The sequence below is a fragment of the Haliaeetus leucocephalus genome, unplaced genomic scaffold, assembly GCF_000737465.1.
Source record: "Haliaeetus leucocephalus isolate CR32 unplaced genomic scaffold, Haliaeetus_leucocephalus-4.0 Scaffold101, whole genome shotgun sequence".
NCBI classification, from domain to species: domain Eukaryota; kingdom Metazoa; phylum Chordata; class Aves; order Accipitriformes; family Accipitridae; genus Haliaeetus; species Haliaeetus leucocephalus.
In genome coordinates this window covers 2154754-2174116 of record NW_010972537.1, presented here as the reverse complement: position 1 = coordinate 2174116, position 19363 = coordinate 2154754, and the positions used below count along the sequence as shown (strand labels likewise).

The following is a 19363-nucleotide window of genomic DNA, read 5'->3' as shown; positions in this document are numbered from 1 at the left end:
CCCGCACCTCGCCGCCCGCGGGACGCCACCACCAACTTTTTCGCGGCAAAAACGGCGCGCGGCGGAAACCAAACTGCTGCAACGGAGCGCACCGCCCCGCTCTCCGATTGGCCCGGCCGCAGCTCGCCGCCGCGGATTGGGCACCGGCCGCCCTCCAGCCCCTCCCCAAGAGGAAGAGCGCGGCCTCGCCGCTCGCCGCCGATTGGCTGCGGCGCTCCGCCCCCTGCCGGCCGGGCGCAGTTTGGCGCGAAATCTGGGGGAGGTGAAATGGCGGGCGGGCGGACGGGACCATTGTGGCGGTGGGCGGAGGGGGGGAAGCGGGTGAAACCATTGCGGGCGGCGGGAGCGTTAGTTGCCCTCAGGCGACGGGTGCGAGGCTGTGAGGGGGAGGCGGAGGCCTTAGTTACGGAGAATAAAATAAATTACTGCTGTAGGGAGGGCTGGAGGCTGTTGCTGCAGGGCTCGGTGGGGTGGTAGGGCCTGAGCGGGGTGTCCCTGTGGGCAGGAGGGACCTGGGCCTAGGCCTAGGCCTGATGTGGCTGGCTGTGGTGCAGGAGGCCCACGGCCACGGAGGGCAGGGCAGAGGAGAAACCCGCTGGATGTGGTGGGATGTACTGTGAGGAAAGGGCGGGCAGGTGGTCTGGCTGGGGCCCCACAGGGATGGCCGAGGCCGTGGGGCAAGCCTGATGGCTTGTGAATGGGCTGCTGCCTCAGGGTGTGTGTTCTCCGGGACGCTTTTCTCCTGACCAGTAGTGAATTTTGGGGGGAAGGCTGGCAGGTTGTTGGGTAAGCATTTTGCCCCTTCAGAAATGCGGTAGTGCGCATCCTAAATGGAAGCAAAGCTGGGAAGCATAGTGCGTTGCAAGGGAGGTGTAACTGCAGCAGGTGGAAAATAAAGACCGTCTCGTTGTTGCAGAGAAACCAGCTCACATGTTGCAGACAAACCAGATACATTTGAAACGGGGAGCCAAAGGAACCTTAGTAGATATAGTAGATATATGGATGTAGGTAGGAACTATTTAATAATTATCTAGCTTATAGTGAAGTTAAAGAAATTTCAGTAGAGGTAGACGTGGCCCAAGAGGATGAGAAGTGATGCTAAACGTTTGTATTGTTGAGGCTGGCTGGGGCAGGAGATGATAGTCCCTGATAAGGAGCAGCAGTCGACCCCAAAAACCAGCCAAGACCGGCCTTGTGACTTTTTGGAACTAATTTTAATATGAAGTGGGGATAGATCATGCCTATGTATAGGCGTATTGCAAAACACCATGTATATGTAACACTTGACTGTATAAATTTGAAGCGAACTGCTGAGTCAGGCGTGCACAACTTTGGTGGGACTACCCCCCATGCTGCCCAGCACTGAATAAACATACCTACTTTACAATCTCACTGATTGTGGAGTCTGTTTCCACACGTCACATTCATAAAGATTGTAGACGAGTACAAGAAAAGCTTTAGTCTTCGCCTCCAAGCACTTCTTTAGGCTCAGTGCGGAGTCTTTCAGTATGCAATAGCACAATGGCTGTGAGATACTCAAAGCACCATACCCCTTCTGCCGCAAGCAGGGAGGGGATGATGTCAGTCTGCATCCAGGTTTCCTAACTCTGAGGTCACAAGTTACAATCTCTTTGGGCAGGGGAGAGGGGCTGAGTGTGGTGGAGTGCATTTCTGAGCTCATGGGCATTTGTTTGCATGTTTGGGAGGTTTAGCTATTCAGCATGGTTGAGTGAACATAATTATTTAGTTGGGGTGGGTTAGAGGGACCGAATAGGTAGAACTTAATATAAATTTGAATTAATGAATAAGTTCTTGTATTTGAATAGCTATCAAGCCTCATATCCCTGCTTCTCAAACATCTGACTATCTTTTTTTAAGAATTAACTATTTTTTCTACCAGGGGTTGGCAAATGGGTCCAAATAGAGAAGTATTAAAGGAGATTTCTGAAGGGATCTAGGGTAGATAAGAGCCTGAGAATAATGACAGTCCCTCTTTCCCACTGCTTATTCTCAGCAGGACCTGCCTTCTGATTCTTGCTCTTTGAGCAGGTTCAGTGCCGGTCATTAAAACAGATCAGTAGGAAAGCGTGTCTTTGGGATTAAGGTCACAGCCAGAACAGGCAGCATCGTAGAGACAGGTTGATCACAGAGGCTTTCTGGTAGAAAGAGAGGAAAGGAGTCAGAGGTGATAGATAATGGCCTTGTCGGCACCTGCTGTGCCATACCTGAACTGCAGCCTCTCCTGCAGTGACTCCTGTGTTAGAAGACCCTCCAAAGCAGATAGGGCCTATGGCCATAACAGTGGCTGGCCACAAAGCCAGACCTCCAGATCTGCCTCGGCAAAAGGGGAGGAAAGCAAGCTGCCTGTATGGGCTGCTCTAGCAGCGCTGTGTGTTTGGTGTGTCTTTAGCAATGGCATGTGCCTGCCGAGCCCTGGGAGTAAGTTGGCTTAGTTTGTTACCTTGGTGAGAGCATGCAGTTGCATGCTTCATGTCTCCCATTTAGCTGCCTCATAGGATCAAAATCTAGTGTGCATTTCATTTCTGGGTGGTGAAAACAGACTTGCTTTTCTGATTCATGCTGAAGTTCTCGCAAAGGCAGTCTGCTAACTGAGCCCTTACTGGTAGTGGTCAGGGAGAGCTATCCTGGTTTCGACCAGATGAGGGTCCCGTCACCTTTTGCTTTTAATAGTATAGCAACCAGCTCTTACGTACAGCTTCCACCCCTAAAAAATACTTTGTACGCTCACAGAATTTCATGCCATTTCTAGAAATAGAGACCAGCATGTAGGAGCTGAAGAAACCTGCCCCAGCCTGTAACAGGTTATTGTTAGCACTGAGTGGGAGCAGAGTCTGGCTCTGATGATAGCTCCCACTTTCATCTATTGACATGTCTGTGGAGGCAGCAGCTCCAAAAGACATAAAACTGGGAGGAAGAAAGATACCTCCTTTCTCCCCAGGTAAGGCTTTAATAATAGGAAACACCAGGCCTGAAGACTTTACATTGAAGTTTATTATGTATATAAATTATATAACCAGACAAGAGAATGACACTGATCTTCAACAACCGTCTTCTGCTTTTTAAAAAACAAAAATGATTGGAAAAAGAATTAACAAAGACCTACTAGTGTCATATAAAACAGTCTATAACCCACAGGAGCTACATGGCTCCACAGAAAAAGTGATCACAGTATTATCTAGCAGTATAAAAAATTGAGCAAACGGAGCTCCGGGGAGCTTCATATTTCTGAGAAGAGACAGATGTCAAAGCTGCATTTCCGATCCTGTAGGGTTTTTGCAGGCAGTCTGTAAAGCAATGACAATTCCTGGCCATTGTTTTTAGCCTTTTCTACCCTTAGTTTTTGGTGATAAAATTAGTCTCTGAGAAGAGCTCACACCAAGCACGGGAGAGATTTTGCCTGAACCTCCTTAGCACGCTCTTTGATTTCTGGGGAGAAAAGTCTCCTAATATTAGTGGCAGAGCCAAGATCACAGTACTCAGTCAGGGGGAATTTCTCTCACAAGGACTGGGAAGGTGGATTAGTTCAGGGTGAGGGAAGGCATGAAGAGAAGGTGAAGGTCCTGCTCTTTCACATGGCAAATAAGCCCAGGGCAACTGTCGTGGCTAGGAAGCTGAGCGCCAGGATCCACCGCACCAGGCGAGTGATGGGCATCATGTCTGTGGGTCTCCTGTTTGTGTTCTTACTTTCTTGCCCAGGTGCTGGACCTAGATCAAATATGGAGGAAAAAAAAAAAAGGCAGGTAAGAAGAGGTTGAGGCAAGAAGCTGCCACACTTGCTCTCCCCAGTCCCAGAGCAGACCTTGCTGGAGTGGTCAAGGGGAGAAGGAGGAAGCCCAGACCTCATTTGGGCTGGGGGGAAACAGTGGCAGCAGGTTCTGCTCTCCTGGGGTAGGTGAAGAAGGGAAGCAGCAGACTTGACCTGGGAATCTCAAAGGCTCACGACCTCTTCCCTTGTCTCCTTACAGGCTTATAAATGCACTGTCCAGCTCCATCAAACCTCTGATGTGTGCAGAAGACAGCCAAATACTTAAGCCAGAATTTTAAAAGGCATTTTGTCTCCTACTTCTCATTGATTTAATTGGCTAGGCTTCTAATGACCTTAAACAGGTAGTTGTTAGCACTCCAGACAAATAATTTTCCCAGTACAACTTCAGGACAGGATTCCTCATCCAACACCAAACTTTTCAGAAAATCCTACTTTAATGAGTGCATTGGGAAAGGAGCGGCAAAGTTTCACAGAGAACTTTTACTGCCTTTCCCAAAGAAGCTGCTTTAAGCTTCATTGTATAGAGATGCACAAGACAAGGTTTGCTTTTCATTCTTTGCCACAGGAAAACTGTGGTTCAACCCAGTATGCACTGAAAAATCTCCATTTTAGCATCAGAATAGGTAGGTCATAAGGGCTTTTTTTATTTGAATCACACATTATCAGGGAAACCACTCTCCTCTGTCAACATCTGAGCCCGCTCCTCCCTCAGTTACAAGCCTGACTCCGTGAAAAGGGATTGCTCTGCTTGTAGCCGCTGTTCAGGCTTTGCCCAGTTCGGGATCAGCGCTTGCCAGTAGTGGGGATTTTTCAGTTTTGCAAAACTGATGGGCAGCCTGTACATCCTCACTTCCTAGCTGGTTACATTTCACCATCCAGAACAATGCTCACTATCAACCCAGCACACTTTCAGAAGTGTTTTCAGTAAATACTTCTGGAAGGCAGGAAAATGACCACAGGGACACTTAGTCCAATAGGACAGGCTGTTGGATAAGGCTCTGTGTCTGGAAGAACCTCCTGTCAGCATCACAGCACCACGGCTGATCTGCTGGGCCCAAAATTGCCACCTTTACTTCTGTGAACTCAAGGCAAGTTTTCCCTGTGGTCAAAACTCACGTGGCAAATGAACCTTACACCTGTTAAAACCTAAAAGGAGGAGAGGGGAGTCTCTTCTTGTAAAGGTCCCTCACTGATGCTATTTCTGGGGAGCCCACATGTGTCATCCTTGCTCTGTCATGCCTAGAAGAGGCTTTGCACACACCAGTGCCTCTCCTTGCACAACCTACTGATGGCTGGAGAAGAGATGGGGCAAGCACCTCATGCTTATTTCTCGGTGGCTTTTACAAACAAGAACAGAGGAAGGGAGGAGAACAAAACCACAAGGGGCAACGTTAAACACCTGCCCTTAGAAGTGTCGTACCTTGCTCATGTGATTTGTTAACGTTCCTTGTGCGAAGCTCTGCCTTCGGCTGCACGGTGCGACCATTCTCCTGGCCCTTAGACACCAGCTCCTGCAGCGCCTCAAACACCTGAGAAGAGGGAACGCTGTCTCATTATGTGGCCTCCTATTCTTCTTTCACTAGACCCCTTGCCCCTGCCCTAGGCACTTTAAGGACTAGAGGAAGACACAAGCCTTCAGTCTAAGTCTCCTGGCACTTTTTGCATGGAACATAATCTGCCTGTGGGGTCAAGAGCATGTCTTTCAAACTCCTTGTTCACTTTACAGGTTCTCCCTGACGCTTCCAGCTCAGGAGAAGGCTATTGCCCATCTTCTGATGGTAAGGAAAGCAAGGTAGCTGTGCATCTAGTCAGCACCCACAGAGGACCTGTGGAGCTGTAGTATAGCGGTAGGACAGATCGGTGGTGATCCCCACTCCCAGTATAAGCCCTCATTCATATCTGAATAATGCCACATGGAAGAGACTGAATTGAAACCCTAAGGGAGGGAGAAGAGCTTTTCAGAGACCAGCCTTTTACTAGGCTCCCAGCTTGGACAAGCGTAGCCATCCAACTCTGACTGGCTTGCCCTAATCCACAACTTCCCGTAAACTCCCTGGCAGAAATACCGGCTTTGCCTTTGCCCTGTAGCTATTATCTTGTTTCAGAGAGGGTGTGGACAGGCAGGGCTGTTTGGTTGTTACCTGTATATTTAGCAGGAATGCTTTCTTGGCCTCCTCCAAGACTCTTTTCTTAGTGGCAAGATCCATCTCGAGGGCATTCATGCGGGAGCGATAGAGCTGCTTGAACTTGGTGGCGTTGGAGACTCCATCGAAGGTGAAGAAAGCCAGCCCTTCTCCAGTGGCGGGCAGCTGGAGGGCCTTTTGGGCAATTTTCTTCAGCACCTGTCCCCCAGACAGGTCTCCCAAATAGCGAGTGTAGGCATGGGCCACCAGGAGCTCTGGCTGGTTCTTGCCTACGTAGTGGAGCCTCTCAACATATTTCTGAGTAGCCTCAGGACACGGGATCTCTGCCCTCCAGTTGCTGCCGTAGAAGTACTCCAAGTCCTCCTCCAGGGCAGCTTTCCGGTGCAGCTCCGCCGGAAAATACACAGGGGCATAAACTGGGTTGTCCTTGTTACGTTCAATCTCTTCTTCCAGAGCAGAGTAGATGAAGTACAAGGATGCCGTAACCAGCTGAAAGAGAAGGAAGAGGATGAGCTACAGGTGCATCTGTCTGTCTGCTTCAGGTTTGGGGGACAAATCCTACTAATGAAAAAAGTTACTCATGGGCGCACCCAGTGTGACTCACGCACATCTGTGACGTTGCAGGTTTCCCATGTGGAAAACAGAGTCGCAAGGTGCAGTGAGACACAGTTTAGCCCTTCCCCTTCTGCTTGAGGCAGCATCAGGTAAGATCTAAGCCCTTTCCAGCAGATGTTGGTCTTACCTGCCCTTAAAAGCAGCTGCCTCCACCTTCAAGTTAAAGGTCTTGCAGCTTGATGTAATGGAAACTGAAGCCCTATTAAATCATGCCTGGTCTATTCTCCTCATTCCCTCGGTCAACAGAGAGGGTATTCCCAAAGGTATATTTTCTGGTGCATTGTTCAAATCTGAATGCTTCAACATGTGGCTTCCCTTTGTGGGGCCTTGTGGGACGATGACACACCCTGTTTATTTTTCAACATATTCATCCTGTTGGCATCCCACCATCCTGGGAACTGAGGCACCACTGCTGTCCTCATTCAGACTTGCAAGTGGGGTTGCCTCCTTGGTTGCCTCGAGGAGACAAGATAAAAGGGGGCTGGGAAGCACAGCCTGCCTCTAAAAGATGCCTTTGTGAAGGAGCGCTGCGAGGATGTGTGTTCTCCTCTCTATTTTGAAACCATTGTTATTGTTGTTTTTCCCAGCTTACGCGATACTTTCTTCTATCTGCCAGCTTTTCCACGTGGCGTAAGACAATCTAGCTGTGTTCTTTCTTTCCCTGGGCATTCTGTTTTCAGAGGCTGTATTGATATTTACAACTACCCCGCCCCTTCCTTACACTGGAATCCCTTATCAACAGCAAAGGGTAAAACATGAAGGTATTGCAGTACAGGTGAGTCAGGTTTGGGGGGGATTACACTGATGACAGGAGAGAAAGCAGTTTACTCTCCCACAAAGCAATCAGTTCTGCAGTAAAAGAGTTGCCGTTTCAACTTTTCCCCACTCTGCCAGCAAATAGGACTTTGATAAGCACATGGGCAGTGGCTTGGTTGTGGAAACAAATACTCAGAGTCTGGGGAGTCAAGTGTCAGGACACATACATAGGTTTGCCAAGAGAGTAAACAAAAAAAGAGGTTTTTAAACAGTACCATGTTATCCAGCTTACTGGAAAAGGAACAAAATATGGGAACATTGCCTAACCAATGAAGAAAATATAACTTGACTGGATGTTTTCAGAGGCAGGTAGTGGTTTAATGGGAAATGTGGCTTTTGAAAACTGTCATTTTTTTAAAACCCATGACACATCTCACTGCCCCTGACGGCATGTAACTATCTTCTAAGAAAGTGAGCTGTATTCCTGAAGGCCTGACTTTTTAAGTTATTGCCAGCCTGTCTCAAAGTTCACTGCCTAACCAATGCTGCATTTCTAACACCAGGAAGTCAGCACCTGAGATTAAATTTATGCTTGACTGAATATCCTGAATGTGACCTGTCAGAAATAAGTAGTCTTTTTCCTACTCTTGTGGATTTATTTGCCAAGGAACAATTCAACAACAAAGTAATTAAACCACAGGTTGGATCACTAGCTGTTATTTGCAAGCCCACACGTCACATCCTATAGCCTCCCAGGAATTTCTGGCCCAGGTGTGTGCTTTGTTTTTGCTCATGGTGTTGTTATGTGGCTCAGATCCCAGGAATCACGTATCTAGCCAGGTTAGGTGCAAACTAATGTCTGCAAATGTTTGTCTTTTATCTTAAGAAAAGCAACAGGCTCCTACCTGTTAGTGGCAGACATGGCTTGCTCAAGCTCAGTCTGCCTTTGAGTTATTATTGTTCACAATCTCAGCTCTGGTATAACCCAAGTGACAACAGAAACACTGCAAATTTCAGTCCCAGAGATGATCCCACATCCTCATTTTCTCCCTATTCCATCATTATTTCTAGCTGTAGCTGCTTAGAGTGTTGTAAATTTAGTATTCTCCCTCTTTTTGGCATTTCAGCCGCTCAAGTATCTGCACATAGTCATATCCCCATTAGCTATCATTGCCAATAATTAACATGCAGACATTTATGAAGAAAGAGAAAAGCAATTGCATTAATCCCATCACACTCTTAGTCTTTTTATCCTGTTTCAACTTGGCTGCCCATGGTGATATGCACAGTCCTGCCCTGCCTTTTGCAAGAGGGGCCGGAAAGATCTTAAGGTGCTGGAGTTTGATGAGGAGGATGTTTTGCAGAGGAGATGCTGACACCAGACAGCTGTAATGCAAAACTCCTTCCTTGTGCCATCCCCATCCTCCCCGCTTTAGTCCCTGTGCAGCCTGTCTGATCTAATAGTGTATTTCCTGCTGAGGAAATCCCATCCCCGAGCAACGCTGCTATGAAATACCTTAAACTCGTGGAGTGACACCTGCCCCTTCTGGAAATTCCTCATGAACGGCGTGTTCTCCGCCTGCTCGTGCACCTCCTTGGTAGCTTCCTTCATCAGTTCTGACAGGTCCTTGGACCTGCAGGGGAAGAGCAGCAAAACAGACGTCAGTGCTGTCGCTCTCCTCTGGCAAAACAGATCTTGGCTCTCTAGGAAAAAAGGGGGAGCCTGGGATGGCAGGAAAAGGAGCAGAGCATTCCCGAGAGCCACAGGTGGGAAGTGGGGAGCACTAGCATCCCAAACGCTCTCCGGAGCGAGGAAGACTGACAGACTCCATCCAGAGGTGAGAGCAGGAGCATGCCGTTCCCTGCAGAGCAGAAACAGGAACAGCATGCCTAAAGGCAAGGGGAGAAACACAATACTCTTCTGGCAAAAAAAAAAATTCCCTCTCGTTCCCATCCCGCTCTCACCTTTCGGAGCTGTGTGTCTGGGAAGTTTCCATGTTTCTCCCCGTCGTTTCACTCCTCCGCTTCCCTGTTGTTTTTGCTTGCTCGTGCTTTCCTCCTTCCCTTCTGCTCCCAGTACGGTGAAGCTCTTGAGCTGGGCAGCCCAGCTCCCGCATCCAGCTTTATACTGCCAGGCCACGTGAGCAGCCAAACTGCTGACCTCAGTGTGAGCACAAACTTCTTGCAACACCACCGCACTTCCCTTCCCAGCACGGCTGTCGCCCTCTCCTTGCCTGCAGCCCCAAGGGTCCAGAAAGAAGCCACCTGATATGTCTTGATTACTAAGCACAAACAAGAGGATGTCCAGCGACTTCTCCTTCAAGGCTGCCTGGTTCCGTAACCCTTTCGGCGCAGTGCCCGTGGCAGGCAGAGCCCAGATGCTGCAAGAGGTGCTCCTTGTGCTGGGGGCAGCGGGGTTGGAGAAGGAGGTGGGTTTACAGGGCTAGTGCCTGGGGTAGGGTGGGCAACCTCCTCTTCTTACACCCCAGCCTGTTTCCCCGCTGCACCCTGCCTGGGGAGCTAATACAGCACCTGCCCTCGTCTGCTCCAGCACGACTCAGATATTAACATTTTCTTTCCCATGACTGTGCGTGTCTTCAGAGAGTCTTTCAGGTTAACGTGGTCCTTGCTGGCCATGGGATGGGGAGCTTGGCACTACAGGTTACGAGCGTATCCCTTCACGGCAGGGACCACAGCAGGGACCCTGGGCTATGTACCAGTCCCGGTCATCGGGGGTAATCCGGCTGCTGTGGTCCATGCATGCACCAGCTCTGGTCTGCAAGTGCCAGAACTGCCCTGGCACAGTGCTGGGCAGTGGGGAATAAACCCTCTCTCTGCATAGAGCCAGCACAAGCGTGCCCGCACTGGAAATCTTTTCCACGCTCCTTTGTGCATGGAAAAAATACTGATTTGTGTGGCAACTGGCGCCTGCTGTTACCACAGCTGTGTGCAGGGCAAGTTAGGAGAATAGCACTCCATCTCTTAAATGCCCAGAAGGCTAGGGTAGCTGGTGGACTGAAAAGATGTGATCCAGGACTTGGGGGAAACCGAGGAAGTCTGCAGAGACTTTCAAAAGCAAGTAATTTCTCTGATTTGGGAAAAGAGAGTTGGACAAGGTGCTTCTGCCAGTAGCTGGCTGCTCTGCTGTTTTGTCCGGTGAAGTGGTCAAGGAGGCAGCCAACAGATGAAGTGGGGCCCTTCTTTTCCAACTGTAGCTGTGCTGGAAGCAGGGCTAGCCAGGACGGATGATGCATTGGCCAGCAGTACTTTGGAAAAGCACGTGTTTTGTGCTCAACTCGGAGAACAAGGCACTTAAACCCACCATTCCCCTGCTGCTGGGGGGGTGAAAAAGCCCCGTGGTGCAGTCGTGTGCGGGGTGGTAGGGAGGCAGAGCCTGGGGAGGAAGGGGGAAGGACTGTGGCATCTTCTGTCCGTCTGTCCCCTCGAGCGAGTCCACTCTGGCGTTCTCCTGGTGGGTGCTGCCATCCAAGCCGCGTGTCTCCCTGTCACTGCACCTACATCTGGCCACAGCTGGGTTTGTTGCTGTAGGTTAGAAAGATGTCCTGGAGGAAATATGCTTCCATGCTTGCTTTTTGACTCGGGCAGACATCTGGCGTGCGGTGCAGCACTCAGGAAGGATTACTCAGCGCTTCCACCCTGACTCAGCCAGACTTTTCCTGCCTTGCTTTTGTCTTTTAAAGCAACAGTGCATGCTAGCAAAAGCTGTCACGTTCCACTCTTACCCCGTGCCATTGCAGACAACTTGCTGCTGGCTTGCTTATTTTTCTGTAAAGTAAAATAAATATATCTCGGGATGTGTGAATCTTTGAAGTAAGTGTGACAAAACCCCAAACGTCCTCTGAGAAAGGGCTCCTGTGGGGAGCCCAGGGGAGCGTAGGGCTGCATGGCCAGTCCCTCCTGAAAACATTGATGCCATTTTGCCACGGGGATGGCCCCAAAATGAGCGTTTCCTTCTGGCATCGCTCCTTAAAGCTCACATTTTCTGTCCTTTTCAGTGAGTCCTGTTCTGACACGGGAAGCTGGAGCACGGTTTGGACCTGTAGTACCGGTGGAGGGAAGTAGGAAATATATGAGAATACGAAAATTAATAATATGATTCATTTTATGAAATAATATGAAAAAAATCCAACCCTCAAGTCCTGCCTCTGCTTTCACCTCCATTCTGCAGCTCTGGTAATGCACCCAGTTCCTCCCCAGGGACTTTCTGGTTGCTTTCAGGCCAGTGCTTTTGTCCCCTGCCTTCTTCCAAGAGGTTGCATGCTTGGAGGCAGTCTAAAGGATTTATCCAAAAGGTCCTCCTCCTTCCTTTTCATCCAGGGTTGTGGTAGGTGTGGATGTGAGACCAGGGGGGGGAAGAGAGAGGGGATGTCTAGTCATGTCGCTGCCATTCCAGGTAGGATACTTCTTCCCAGGAAGAAGTCTGGGCTCGTAACCACACTGCCGCAGGACATGGAGCCAATGTACCTCCTTCTGGATCTTGGGGCTTGACCTTCTCCTGGGCTGGTCACAAGAGAGAAGGTCCCTACTGCAGTTCAGCTCCGCTGTGAGCTTTTCCATAGGTGCAGGCAAGCAAGCTGTGCCCCATAACCGATTTATGCTGTCTGATCTCTAGCTGGTCAGGGTTACTTGGGATGGAGCAGCTGTAAGACCAGGCCTAGGTCTCCGGAAAGGTCCAAATGCCCTTCAGCAAGATGGAAGAAGAACTGAAAGTGTGGTGTCATCATCTTTGCATCCCTGACCTGGGGCATTTCTGGCCCCATCCAGTGCTCTGCAGGGAGGACTTTTGTATTGCTTCTGCTGTGCTGTTGCTATGTGCTGTGGGGAGGTTAAAGACGCCGAGTGTGCCAACGTGCTGGCAGAGATCTGCGAGGGACCATCTCTTTCTAGAAGAGAACTTGGGAAGTCGACACTTGAGGACGATGCATGGGGAATTTGCTAAATTTGGGAATTTAGCAAAAGGAACAAACTGGCTCCCAGAGCAACTCTCTCTGGGCATAGTGGGCCACAGGAAAGCAAAATCCAGCCCACATCCAGGTCACTAGGAGATTTTCGCTTGGATCTCATCAAAGTGTCAGACCTGTGGTCTCCACCGTGCCTGCCAGAAGTCCTGTCGTCTCCTGCTCTTCCAGCGACCAGCAGCTGGGTGATGCCAGAGCAACTCGCTGTGAGCGCGATGTGCATGGGCACCGCTAAAACTGCCCAGATTTCTAGCAAAGATGAATCAAGTAGCCTCAGGCAAGATATTTGTAACAGTTCCTGCTGGGCTTAAATGCCTCCATCTGCACAGCCCAGCCCCTGAGAAAATGCTTAATCAAGAAACGGGTTAGATGAATAATTAACAACAGAAAGTTACTGAGGGGACAGTGTTTTAATCAGGGATAGGGAAGTGAGGGATTTTCTCCTCTCTTTCTCCTTTCTCAGAACACTTAACAGCCCGTTCTGCCAATAGATTTATGGTCAGAAATGCCTGGTTTCACAGGCAGTCACGGAGTGCGAAGTCAGCTCTTCTGAACTGGTGTGGGAAGTGCTTTTTTCCACACTGGGCTCTGGCAGGCAGCTGCTGGCGGCTCGGCTCGGCTCGGCAGGGAAGGCACCACCCAGTGAAAGCCAACCTTTGCCAGCTCAGAGGGGTTAATGGGGTTGGTTGGACCATGACACAGCAAAATGCAGCCGCGAAAGTTGACTCAGTAACCAGGATTTGCTGTGTAATGGCAGGGGGGAAAAAAAAAAAAAAGAAGAAGTTGCGATAACTGCTTAAAGTGACATGCTGAAGAAGGGAGTCAGTGCTGGAGTATACAGGGATACTCTGTGGGTTAATCTGTGTTTATCAAAGGTACATTGCCCGGCCCAGCCCGGCCCTGGCAGAACTGAGTGTGCTTGATGCCCTCAACATCAAACAATCCAAGTCTAGATCAAAGATACAGGTGGGAGAGGAGCGAGAACAGAGCAAGCACCCTGCAAGGCACTTGCCTGCTTTGTGACCAGAGACCCAGGGTCAGGCAGCGACCTAAAATGTGAAGCAGGTCTCCAGGTTACGGGTACACAGGGCTGAAATTTTGGGGGAGGGTGCGTAGAGCCCACCACACTCCTTAGAGTCTTGGTGCTGGTAGGGATTGACCCCGTGTCCTGCTGGGCATTTACTTTGGGAGCAAAAGGGAGGTGTGGAGGGGAGTAGGGCAGAGTTAGCGAGTTAAAATCCCGTTTGTGCAAATGTTTCAGTCCGTGCCTCCTCCTTTGTTTCAGTGCTACAACCATGTAAAACAAAGCGTGCCCTGACTGCGAGACAGGACAAACTGTGAAAATGTGGATTTGAAAATCACACATACACAACAATGAGGACCTTGTGCCACAGCTCACAGCCCTTTCTCAGGGGAGGGGAGGAGATGGAGCTGGAAACCGAGTTTTGCAAAGAGAGTGAGACCCAGACACCCCCCCCCAAGGTTTCCAAACCACCCCTGCGTGGTTCCCTGCCCCTGGGGTACAGGACACACGTGTCCCCCTCCTACACGGGGCTGTGCAGCCGACAGGTCGCGGGCAGTCGGGGCTGTTTCTGGAGATTTCTCCGATTGTCCTGAAAAGCGGGACCGAAGCCAAAAGCAGCAGCTGCAATCTCAGGGCGGCGCGCAGGAAACCACCCCTTAATAAACAGCCTCACGTGGACCCTGCTGCGCCGTGACTCAGCAAAAGAGCCCCTCCGCCACCGCCCGAAACCTTGACTCAGCAATACGTGCCGTCCCGGCTTGACCCTGACTCAGCAGGATGCCCACGCTCGGGAAGGGACGAGCCAGCATTAGCAGGGTGCAGGGTTTTGGGGGCTCACCCAAGAGCGGGGTGTCCTGGCGGGACGTACGGCATCGCTGGCAGCCACAAAATGTTTCCCCATCCAGCTGTGTTTTTCCAGCCCTCTGCAGCTGCACCAGGCGGGCTGGGAAAGGTCGGAAAAACTGGTGTGCTGGGCTGGGAAAGCTGCACACCTCGCTGACCTGGGGACATGGAGGACGTTGGGACCATCTGTCCCGGGATGGGGACGGTCCCTGCTCCATACAGGGGGTATGAAGGCAGGGGAACACTGCTCTCTGGGGGGCTGGGTGGGCACCCAGCTTCACCTGTGCTGGTGGAAAACACCAAATCCGGGAGATACAGGCTGTGGGAATGAGTTTATTTTAGAGGCTGGCATGCAGGGCGTGCCGAATTTAAGTGACTTACCCAAGGCCACACTGGGTGTCTGTGACAGAGCTTGTGTCCCCAACTCCCCGCTCCCTTTTTCTTCACTCATTACCAAAGATCGCTCCAGGGCAGGTAGGCAAGACTATATTTACCCCACCGAGCTGCTATCTGTTTTGAAAGGGTGACGGCTACATGCCAGCAAAAAGAAATATGCCAAAGAAGGATTAGCAAGGGCAGATATTTCTTCAAAGCCCTTCATTTAGGGGCAGAGTGGGCTCAGTGTTGGAGAGCCCCAGGTACCACGGTACTTACGGACTGCAGCCGCTAGCGCAATCCCCCATTTTGGGGAGATCTTCCCTAGCATCCCGGGGAGCTGGGGCTGTCGGCTCTGTGTGGCAGAGACCCCCCTTCCCCTGCGCAGTGCCTGGCACAGCAGGACCTCAGGGTTGTGGCTGCAGCTCGTAAGCTAAATAATCATTAACAAGAGCACCTGGGCAACATGAGATCGGAATGAAAGCTGAGGTCTGGCAGAGGCGAGAGGGACCAAAGGTGCTTGGAACGGGGTGAGCATCCCCCTTATCGCTCTGCCGGAGCTGGTGGTTGATGGTGTGAGTCGCTGCACAAAACACGTCCCTGCCTGGAGGCAAGTGGGGACAGGCAGAGGGTCACTGCTGGCAGCAGATCACCCACACCCTGGCTTTTTTTATTTTTTCTTTTTTTTTTTTTCTATTTGGACTTAAACTGTGCAAAGGAGCTCAGAGAATTTGTCACCTATATCCTGCTGAGACCGGTCTGGTATTTAAGGCCCCCTTTTTTTTTTTTTTTTGGTCAAGGAGCTAAAAATACCACTGAAGTGCCTCGCAGCAATTTTTCTAAACACAGATTTTCCTGCTTCTCTATGCCGGTGAAAGAGCCTCCCCGAAAGCTGCAGGAAAGCCGTGTCCTTGCCTTACCCCACCGTCAAATTCACCTTGTGCCTGATCCACGCTTTTTTGCCGAGATCAGCCAGGAAAGCAGTGTCTGGAGACCGGCACGTGCGGCTTTTCTGTGCCAGGAGGGAATTACTGATCCCCCCTGGAGAAAAGCCCTGCTGCAGAGCCCATCTCCCCTGGAGCTGCTGGAGACAGCGCTGCAGCAAACTTCTCCTACTCACGGGGAGCGATCCCGTCCCCCCCTCACCCATCTCCATCCCTCTGACTGCTGGTGACCCCACCGGGAAAGGGAAGCGAATCTGCTCACACAGTCCGAACCCACTGCGCTTCCCCTCACACACAGAAAATTTTGCAAGGACGATGGCAGATGGGGAAGAGGAAGCTCTTGCTTGTGAGCCCGTGCCCCTGAGTCCCCGTTCCCTCGCCCAGGTTTCACCAGTCCCTGACACAAAGCAACAGGGACACTTGTTCGCCCAACACACGGCAGAGCTGGGTGCCCTGAAAGCTGGGGGGAGAGCAGGCAAATCAACAAAAGAGAAATCTCCTCAGGGCTACCAACCACCTTGGCATCACCCTGGTGCAAGAAGTCACCTCCGTCTGCGTGGTTTGTGAAATATCTTCAGGAGAAACAGGAAAAAACCCAGGCTGGCTGCCAGTACAACTCCATGTGTTGCACCGGTGATTGGGACACCTACTTTTCCTCTCATGTGTTTGCACATTTTCCTATTCTCCTTCCTTTTTTTGGTCTCTTTCCTCTCTTCTTGTGCTTCCGTTTGCTTATGCCCCCACACAGATAAAAATGAGTCACCTGCAGGAATGTTTTCCTTCCTCACAGCCCCCCCTCTGCTGCCCACCAGGTCCCCGCCGTCCGTCCCTTCCCAGCATCTCCATCTGCCCTAAGCAGCACCACTAACAGTGATACAAAGGGAAGAAGTGGCTTTATTCTTGTTTTGTGAAGGAAAGGGGAATTTTGTTATCCAAAATAGTCTTTGAGGAAGTTTTGACATGGCAGAGCAACATGAAAGTCCTGTGGGATGGAGAACAGCCTTCCCAGTATACCAGCACAGGACACTTCTGTGAGATGATGTTGCAGGAAATCAGGAGGTATTTTTGTCAAATGCTCTTAAGAAAAAAATTTATATACTTTTTGAAGGTTAGTAGTAGATAAAGAGAAGCATGTATTTTTTTGTCTCTATGAATGCGATGCTGGCATGCCAAGAACCACACAATCCAAACATCATGGAAATTTTCATTAACTTTTAGCATATATTTGATTTTTAGAGATGTGGAACAACTCTGACCCAGTACAAGGAAGTTACGCCTTTCTTCAGCTGACATAGAAACAACTGTTCTGGGTCATGCAAAATGTCCGTCCAGGTCAGGATCCTGTTCCCAGTGTGGTTATTAATGGAGGTTTAGACACAGCGCAAGCGCTCCTTCCCGGCCCCCGTGCAGTCGCAACGCTTGAATACATGCTCTGGAGCTGTCGCTCTGTGCGTCCATGCTGCTGGGTTGCAGCATAATACTTCGAATAAGGAAAAACTTGGTTTTGTTTTGTTACCGGGGGTTGCATAGCCTGCTAAGAGAGGTTGTCCTCTGCAGTTGGTGGAGCTCAGGCTGAGTGTGCGAGGGACCACAGCCATCTGGTGGTCAGAAGCCAGCAGGCAGCGTTCGTTCTTTTTAAAATAGCAACGTTAGAAAACACTTTTAAAAAGGGAAAGGCATTTAAAGGAATTCTTTATAGCGGTGTCATTTTATTTTTTCGCAATCATAAAGCAGTTTTTACCCATGCAAAACACCTGGCTTCTACTTAAAATGATCCCTTGCAGACCTGGCACGCTTTTTTTTTCCAAGTTCCTCCTCAAAAGAAACCTTGCAAAATTATTCAAGCTATTACTGGTATAATCTATAACGAGTATGACGGTACTAATTTCGGCATGGAAAGATTCCATGCCCTCGTCCCCATTCTTCATATTTTCAGTTGCTTGAAAAAAAAAGATACGTCATCCCTGTAGGATGAATCTCTGCGCTGGGTGGCCCGCGGTGAAGAGCACCGCGACCATGGCTGGCTGCATGGTGGGCAGGGGACACGCTCGCCACAAACAGCACTTTGAATTTTCACCTGTTGGTCATTGCTTCAAACTGACCCCACTTGACAGCCACCAAAAACCCTTCCCACCTGTTCGCCCCGTGATGAAAATAGTGATGAGCCAATTCCCCTTGGGGACGGTTCCTTCTTGGCTTTGCCAGCTCCTGTGCCGGCTGTCTGGGGAGAAGGAAAACAAGGTGAGGGTGGAGAAGGGGTCCTTACCCTGAGGTGGGCTCAGGGCATCCCAGGGGCAGCAAACAGGAGCCTCAGCTCCCTGTGCTTGGGGTATACATTTGGGGATGGCTTCATTTCTCTTTGAAGGGAAGCTGCAGGCAATGCACCTAGGGAGCTGACGGCACCAAGAGCTTTAAGTGCGCGCTGAGGCACAAACTGGTGTTCAAAACGTCACTGGTGTGAACAGACTGGTGTCCTTCATGAATGCTGACCTGACACCAGAAGTCCTCCCTTCCCGGCAGAGCCAGGCAGCCCAAGTCCAGGCACCGGCAAGAGGGTTTGGGCATCGGACCCCTTGCTCCAGAGGCCCTTCTGGTCCCACAATTCCAAAACCCACCAGCCTGGGCTCCACTGTGCCTCTGCTCTTGCTTCCTATCCTTTAAGTGCTCCAGGAGGGGAAGCTCAGCATTTGTCCCTTTTGCCTTTCCTCCTTGTTCTGTTTTTCTGTCGAGACTCGCAGGATGGAAGCTGCGGGGGCTGTCAGACCCTCGTGTCTCAGCTCAGAGTCCTGTCTCGCAGGAGGGACCTGCCCTTGCCCGGGGGGGACGCTGCGCTGGCCTGTACCTCGTGGTCCCTTGATTTCGAATGTCGTCCTGTGGGCCACATGCCCAGCACAGAGCCTTTGGTGCAAGCTCTGCGTGCTTTGGCTGGGGTGGGGGGGAAGGTGGTCTCCAGGGGGCCCAGGTCGGCTCTTGGACTTGCTGCAGGGGTGACAGCAGAGACCAGAGCCAGCGCTGCGTGGGCACATCCAGCCTCTCCACCCAGGTTTCACTTCTAGCATCTGCTGGGAAAAGGATGCTTTGGAAATGAAAAAAAAAAAAAGAAAAGGTGGCTATTTCAGGAAACTGCGAGTGCGGTAAAAATGGACTTGTGATAGCGCCTGCAGCTGCACCACTCCCCAGCGTTTACCCGTGTTTGCCGCATGAAACCCTCATGCATTTGGTAAGGCAGAAACCTGCGGCTCTTGGGTTGCGCTCTTCAGAAAGTGCTTTGCACACTTCGTTCAGTCTAAGCCCTTCTTAGGTGAGGAGCGTGGGGTCCCGCGGCACGGTGAAGCCCTGCTGCAGAGCTGGCTGTGGGAGGGGGAGTAGCTCAGGGATGAAGCCGTGATCGTTTTGCTTCAGGCAACCTCCAGCAGAGCCACTCGTGGACTCGTCAGCAAGATGGGGCAGGATGGGCGGCTTTTAGGCTTGTTAGGCTGGGCTTTCCCCTCCCCACCACCTCCAGAAGATAGCATGCGCTCCCTGGTTTGAGGACTGCTGCTCAAAGAGGGTTCTATTAAATATATAACAGATATATATTCAGAAAGGAGGGGGGCCTCCCCCAGTTCCTCCCAGAAGCACTGGGAATGCAATGGAATTGGAAGTGGCGATTCATTTTTCCAAGGGACAACCCGTCCAAGGATAGTGTGTGCTGTCCGTCTTGGAAAGCTGAAGAAGACACAAAGCCTCCTCCCGTCCCACAGCTGCTTACAGAGGAGGAAACCCAGCACCCTGCTTTTTCCAGCCCCGCTGCCACCAGCTGCAGACCAGCTTTGCTCACAGCTTTTACCCTCCAGTCTCTGCCTGAGCTTGGTACAGCTGAGACTGCAGCGCAGGCAAGGGGAGAGGGAGGTGCT

General features: G+C 50.8%; 2 protein-coding genes across 2 annotated transcripts in view; both read right to left on the bottom strand.

Moving 5' to 3' along the window:
- Positions 1 to 39, bottom strand: part of MCM5 (minichromosome maintenance complex component 5) — a 9847-nt gene extending 9808 nt beyond the window's left edge. Inside the window, exon 1 of the mRNA XM_010585377.1 lies at positions 8 to 39. The gene's annotated coding sequence lies outside the window, so the exon portion shown is untranslated. The remainder of the gene's footprint in view (positions 1 to 7) is intronic.
- A 2909-nt stretch (positions 40 to 2948) lies between these two features.
- Positions 2949 to 9376, bottom strand: HMOX1 (heme oxygenase (decycling) 1). Its single transcript, XM_010585376.1, has 5 exons — positions 9268 to 9376; positions 8819 to 8936; positions 5929 to 6420; positions 5208 to 5316; positions 2949 to 3726 (listed from the first exon to the last, which is right to left on the bottom strand). The coding sequence occupies exons 1-5, from the start codon at positions 9297 to 9299 to the stop codon at positions 3590 to 3592; spliced, it is 888 nt and encodes a 295-aa protein (XP_010583678.1). The 5' UTR covers positions 9300 to 9376; the 3' UTR covers positions 2949 to 3589.
- Positions 9377 to 19363: the final 9987 nt, after the last annotated feature.

Excerpts from the sequence above, each read along its gene's own strand:
- HMOX1 (XM_010585376.1), bottom strand. The coding sequence starts at position 9,299 with ATGGAAACTTCCCAGACACACAGCTCCGAAAG. Across the intron at positions 8,937-9,267 it reads CAGACACACAGCTCCGAAAG|GTCCAAGGACCTGTCAGAAC; the intron begins GTGAGAGCGGGA and ends CTTCCCCTGCAG. Across the intron at positions 3,727-5,207 it reads TAACAAATCACATGAGCAAG|GTCCAGCACCTGGGCAAGAA; the intron begins GTACGACACTTC and ends TATTTGATCTAG.